The 6204-nt window shown below is 51.8% G+C and overlaps 1 protein-coding gene across 1 annotated transcript; it reads left to right on the top strand.

Annotated features, from left to right (window-relative positions):
• Nucleotides 1–1940: 1940 nt before the first annotated feature.
• Nucleotides 1941–5042, top strand: ECSIT (ECSIT signalling integrator). The gene is made up of 4 exons (XM_018573637.1): nt 1941–2069; nt 2333–2491; nt 3206–3305; nt 4803–5042. Exons 1-4 carry the CDS (start codon nt 1941–1943, stop codon nt 5030–5032), a joined length of 618 nt encoding a protein of 205 aa, XP_018429139.1. The 3' UTR covers nt 5033–5042.
• Nucleotides 5043–6204: the final 1162 nt, after the last annotated feature.

Here is a 6204-nt window from a genome sequence, read left to right as displayed (position 1 = left end):
TGGAGGGATCTGATGGAGGGATGCGATGGAGGGATGCGATGGAGGGATGCGATGGAGGGATGAGATGGAGGGATGAGATGGAGGGATGAGAGTAAGAGGTGGAGGGATGAGATGGAGAGGTGGAGGGAACTGATGGAGAGGTGGAGGGATCTGATGGAGGGATGCGATGGAGGGATGCGATGGAGGGATGCGATGGAGGGATGCGATGGAGGGATGCGATGGAGGGATGCGATGGAGGGATGCGATGGAGGGATGCGATGGAGGGATGCGATGGAGGGATGCGATGGAGGGATGCGATGGAGGGATGCGATGGAGGGATGCGATGGAGGGATGCGATGGAGGGATGCGATGGAGGGATGCGATGGAGGGATGCGATGGAGGGATGCGATGGAGGGATGCGATGGAGGGATGCGATGGAGGGATGCGATGGAGGGATGCGATGGAGGGATGCGATGGAGGGATGCGATGGAGGGATGCGATGGAGGGATGCGATGGAGGGATGCGATGGAGGGATGCGATGGAGGGATGCGATGGAGGGATGCGATGGAGGGATGCGATGGAGGGATGCGATGGAGGGATGCGATGGAGGGATGCGATGGAGGGATGCGATGGAGGGATGCGATGGAGGGATGCGATGGAGGGATGCGATGGAGGGATGCGATGGAGGGATGCGATGGAGGGATGCGATGGAGGGATGCGATGGAGGGATGCGATGGAGGGATGCGATGGAGGGATGCGATGGAGGGATGCGATGGAGGGATGCGATGGAGGGATGCGATGGAGGGATGCGATGGAGGGATGCGATGGAGGGATGCGATGGAGGGATGCGATGGAGGGATGCGATGGAGGGATGCGATGGAGGGATGCGATGGAGGGATGCGATGGAGGGATGCGATGGAGGGATGCGATGGAGGGATGCGATGGAGGGATGCGATGGAGGGATGCGATGGAGGGATGCGATGGAGGGATGCGATGGAGGGATGCGATGGAGGGATGCGATGGAGGGATGCGATGGAGGGATGCGATGGAGGGATGCGATGGAGGGATGCGATGGAGGGATGCGATGGAGGGATGCGATGGAGGGATGCGATGGAGGGATGCGATGGAGGGATGCGATGGAGGGATGCGATGGAGGGATGCGATGGAGGGATGCGATGGAGGGATGCGATGGAGGGATGCGATGGAGGGATGCGATGGAGGGATGCGATGGAGGGATGCGATGGAGGGATGCGATGGAGGGATGCGATGGAGGGATGCGATGGAGGGATGCGATGGAGGGATGCGATGGAGGGATGCGATGGAGGGATGCGATGGAGGGATGCGATGGAGGGATGCGATGGAGGGATGCGATGGAGGGATGCGATGGAGGGATGCGATGGAGGGATGCGATGGAGGGATGCGATGGAGGGATGCGATGGAGGGATGCGATGGAGGGATGCGATGGAGGGATGCGATGGAGGGATGCGATGGAGGGATGCGATGGAGGGATGCGATGGAGGGATGCGATGGAGGGATGCGATGGAGGGATGCGATGGAGGGATGCGATGGAGGGATGCGATGGAGGGATGCGATGGAGGGATGCGATGGAGGGATGCGATGGAGGGATGCGATGGAGGGATGCGATGGAGGGATGCGATGGAGGGATGCGATGGAGGGATGCGATGGAGGGATGCGATGGAGGGATGCGATGGAGGGATGCGATGGAGGGATGCGATGGAGGGATGCGATGGAGGGATGCGATGGAGGGATGCGATGGAGGGATGCGATGGAGGGATGCGATGGAGGGATGCGATGGAGGGATGCGATGGAGGGATGCGATGGAGGGATGCGATGGAGGGATGCGATGGAGGGATGCGATGGAGGGATGCGATGGAGGGATGAGATGGAGGGATGAGATGGAGGGATGAGAGTAAGAGGTGGAGGGATGAGAGGAAGATGAGATGGAGAGGCGGAGGGAGGAGATGGAGAGGCGGAGGGACGAGATGGAGAGGCGGAGGGAGGAGATGGAGAGGCGGAGGGACGAGATGGAGGGGCGGAGGGAGGAGATGGAGAGGTGGAGGGATTGTACAGTGAGATGGATGAGCATGAGAGCCAGGGAACAAGTATTTGCATAGGTGAGCAATGGAAGCTGCCATATTCCCTGGGCACAGGTACTCTTCTATAGATGTGCTCTCCTGCCTAGATGCCAGTGTTCTGTCTCCAGGTCTGTCTGCCCTCTGCTGCCTGTGGCCAGGTTTACAGACATATAATGAATAGGTCGTTGTGCTGATAGCATCTTATGGAGGGGGAATAAAATGCAGAGAATGCAGAGCAACACTAATGCTGCCTGTGATCTATTCCAGGCATCCAGTCACCGGACCAGATGGCCCTCCTAGCAGAACACGATCACAATTACCCCGTCATAGTTGAAGGTCCATTTCCTTTATGGCTGAAGAAGATATGTGTGAATTATTACGTCTTGCGTGCTGAGCCTAACGCCAATAAACTGAAGGTGAGTGTTTCCTTCCATTAATGTGAGACTTAGGAACCTTGTGGCACTCTAGCTGTTGCAGAACTACAGGTCACAGCATGCTGATTTTAAAGTTCCCTTATTCAGGGAACAGAACTGGTACATTGAATTGGAATATTGAGTCAAATCTGTACATTTTCTTAGCTCACACTACTGGCCTCTAACACAGGGGTAGGCAACCTCGGCACTCCAGCTGTTGTGGAACTACAAGTCCCATGAGCCACTGCAAGACTGACAGCTACAGGCATGACTTGCAGAGACAAGGGCATGGTGGGATTTGTAGTTTCGGTACAGCTGGTGCGCAGAGGTTGCCTACCCCTGCTGTAGTGAGGGAAATATGTAGACCGCCAGTGCTGAACTCTCCTGAAAATGAATGACCCGGAACTAGCATGCAGATAAGCAGCACAGAGTTTACTTGCTGCGTGCTGTTCAGGGTCAGTGCTCGAGTCGGAGACTGTGCGGCTCCAGTGGTTCTCTTTAGGACTCGGCAATGGAAGACTCTGTGTTCCTGTCACTATGGGTTTGATGTAACTTGTACTCATTGCCATGCTTCCTGTACCACGTCTCTACTGAATGACGTGTGCGGGTTTATAGATTCTCCCTCTGCCGTGTGTGCGCAGTTCAGTCACCCAGCTATTAACTTGCAAAGTGATTGGTGATCTCGTTTTCACTTCATTGTCTGTCTTCTGTTTTCAGAAAACATTGGACCCTGAGAGGAGTTTATATTACCCCATTCACTTGGACCTGGATCTGGAGCGAGATCTCGGTGACGATTACACCTTCGATGTGGATGAAGGTAAGGCATCTGCTGAGTTGAATGACATTTTAAAGTACGATGTTCCTATATTTTGTCTTGCATGCAGCTGCTGTCACCTGATCATTAACTTGAATAGGTGACAGCTGCCGCTTGTAAATGACAGATTAGGGATTCCTGCTGCAGGAAAACGCAAGTTCCTGATCCAGGAATCCCTAATGCACCTAAGGATACAGATGTGAATGGAGCCTAATACAATCCGCCCCCCACCCTCCCATACGCATTAAAAAAAATACACTATCCACACACATAAAAAAAAAATACTACCCCTGCATCATTAAAAAATACATCCCCCACATATAAAATAAAAAACAACCCCCCCCCCCACATAGAAAATAAAATGCAGAGCCCCCTCTCCTGCTTACCTTTTTGCAGGGAGGAGGCAAAGAGGCACGATCCCTGGTGATTAGTAAGGTCTGCTGCAGACCTTACGAATCCATCCTTTCAGCCCCTCCCCCTTTATGTCAGACCCCACTTTTCATATTGGAATCCCCCCTCTTAAAACCAGAGTTCCCCCTTCAGAGTCCTACCATCCCAAAATTTTGAGGAAGCCAGAAGGCACTCGGGTGTGCCGCAGCACCCTGGTTGAGAAAGGCTGCTCTAGGCAATTCAGGCAGCTCATGGCTGGTGGGAGGGGCCAGCAGGGTGTTGTACATAGCTTCCTGAAAACATCACAGCACCCTGCCCCAGTACTCCTCTGAAGAGCTTTCAGCACTGATGTAAGCAGTGGGCCGGCTCTTGGGAGGATTTATGCAAATATTAAAATGCCTTGATGGGTGGGTGTCAGACTGGAGGAGTGCAGTAGAAAGGCATCATGGCACACTCACAAACCAGCATGTAAAACAACTTGTCTCACCAAGGACAATGACAGAGGTTTGGATACACGTCTTCTGCAAAGGATGTGTAAGCCGCACTGCCGCGCCAAGGCACCTCCTATAGTGCGGTCCTAACTCTAAACTATGAGAGTCTCCATCTTGGAGCACATGGGGCAGAAGATATCAAATTGGGTGCAGGCCTGTCAGGAGGACGCCCCACCTCCTTAAAGGTACAGAGACACACAAGGGATCCCGCACATCCCATTGGCAGCTGAGAAACCCCATGCGTCGCTGCACCAAATCGGTAAAGCAAAACAAACGACAAACGCACTCAAAGCCCATTTCGTGTGCACCTTACTGTATAACTGGTAACAAATTGTTGAGTGCGTTTGTCGTTTGTTTTGCTAGACTGGAGGAGTGGGCGCTCCTAGGCAGGGTGTATGTGCATACGGGTTAGCCTAGGTAACATTGTGAGAGGCTCGTAGTGTGCAGTGAAATCAGAGGAAGCCATTTCAGTCCAGGAGAGGAGCCGGTACAATAGTAGAAGTCTGAAGGTCGGATTATACATAGGCAGTATGTAAAGTAATGAGGATTTACTTATGATGTTCTATGTTCTATGTTGGCGCTGTATGAATGAATGTAACTTGGCTCCATTATTCTGCAGTGGAGGAAGGCTCAGTCTACGGTATGTGCATGGCGGGAGATGAAAAGTTGCTGACCAGCTGGATTCAGGGGCTGCAAGAGACGAATCCCATCCTCGGGGAGGTGCCCGTCCTTTTCCGGCTGACCACCGGCCCGCAGCAGGAGCGTCTGCCAGTGAAACAAAAGGACAGTTCATCCGTGGAGAGCGATGAGGACAGCACGCAGGAGGAGAGGCTCAGAATGGAGCAGTAAGACATCTCTATGAGGGCAGAGTATGAACCCGGAGTCCTGGAGCCAGCTACACCATAGGCACAGCCAGACCAGGACCAGGACCGAACCTCCCCATCGGCAGATCCAGTACATGTGAGAAGCCAGGGGGACAGGCACTGATATGGGTTCTTAATATGTCCATAATCCATAACAGTCCTCCCACGTCTTCCAGGCCAAGCTGTCTCCTTGCATATTGCACCAGATACATCGGCTTCCATAGACCCTGGAAATACTTTTAGTTAATTTTACAAAATAGTGGAAAGAGAGAGTTTAAAGAAGAGAAGAAGAGCTCTGGGCAATTTTGTTATTAACCCTTGCAATGGAACCCCCTCCCCCCAGCACTGCAAGGGTTAACTGTTCATTTCAGTCCAGGGCTGAAAATAACAAATATATACTCACCCGGTCCTCCGAGCCAGCTTGATATTAGACCAGTCCCTGGAGCGTCTCTTCCCCTCCGCTGCAGCGGTCTAAGGTCCCTTTAAATGGCTGTAAATGTGAACTTGAGGGTTCATTCCTCATACTGAGCAGGTAAGGCCTGGCAGTCAAAGGGAAGCCCCTCTCCCATCACACTGGAGGGGATCGCTGTGGGTCACATTGAGATCTGTGCCGAGGTGATATCACATTCATCAGCCCAACCATAAAATCTCGCTATGTGGACTTCTTCACGTGCACCTGGGAAGATTGGTACAATCTGATAATAAAGATTGTGATTGGATGGCGGCAGGCGCTCTGTCCAAGCGGTATAAGTACATCCAGCTTTTCTTTAACCCTTTCGCTGCCAAGCCCTCCGGAACATTTTTCAAATCAGCTGGCCAAGCCATTTTTGAATTTTCTGCAATTTTTTCCTATTGATTTGATTTTCAACTGCTGCGTTGCTAGCGTTTGTAAAAGACCCCCCAAACCATATATTTTCTGAAAGCGCAGGCCCGGTAGAATAAAAAGATGGTGATACTAAATTTGTAGGCCCTGCGATAATTGCGCAAATGTTTCTCAAATTAATATTAAACCGATAAAAATACACAATTCAATTGTTAAAACACACCAAAATCAGTATCCGTGCACAAAAAAAAATATTTTTTGACTAAATCTAAAAGATAAAACTGTATTGAGTTAATAAATAACAAATATTAGCAAATTTGTAATTGCGCCTTTTT

The sequence above is a fragment of the Nanorana parkeri genome, unplaced genomic scaffold (genome assembly GCF_000935625.1).
Source record: "Nanorana parkeri isolate BGI_ZX_2015 unplaced genomic scaffold, ASM93562v1 scaffold2467, whole genome shotgun sequence".
Taxonomy (NCBI): Eukaryota; Metazoa; Chordata; class Amphibia; order Anura; family Dicroglossidae; genus Nanorana; species Nanorana parkeri.
This window is presented reverse-complemented; position numbering and strand designations above follow the sequence as displayed.

What these genes read in the sequence shown, in the direction of transcription:
- ECSIT (XM_018573637.1), top strand. Translation starts at nt 1,941, where the DNA reads ATGGAGAGGCGGAGGGAGGAGATGGAGAGGCGGAGGGACGAGATGGAG. An exon ending in CTAACGCCAATAAACTGAAG is followed by an intron (nt 2,492 to 3,205) that starts GTGAGTGTTTCC and finishes TTCTGTTTTCAG; the next exon opens with AAAACATTGGACCCTGAGAG. An exon ending in CACCTTCGATGTGGATGAAG is followed by an intron (nt 3,306 to 4,802) that starts GTAAGGCATCTG and finishes ATTATTCTGCAG; the next exon opens with TGGAGGAAGGCTCAGTCTAC.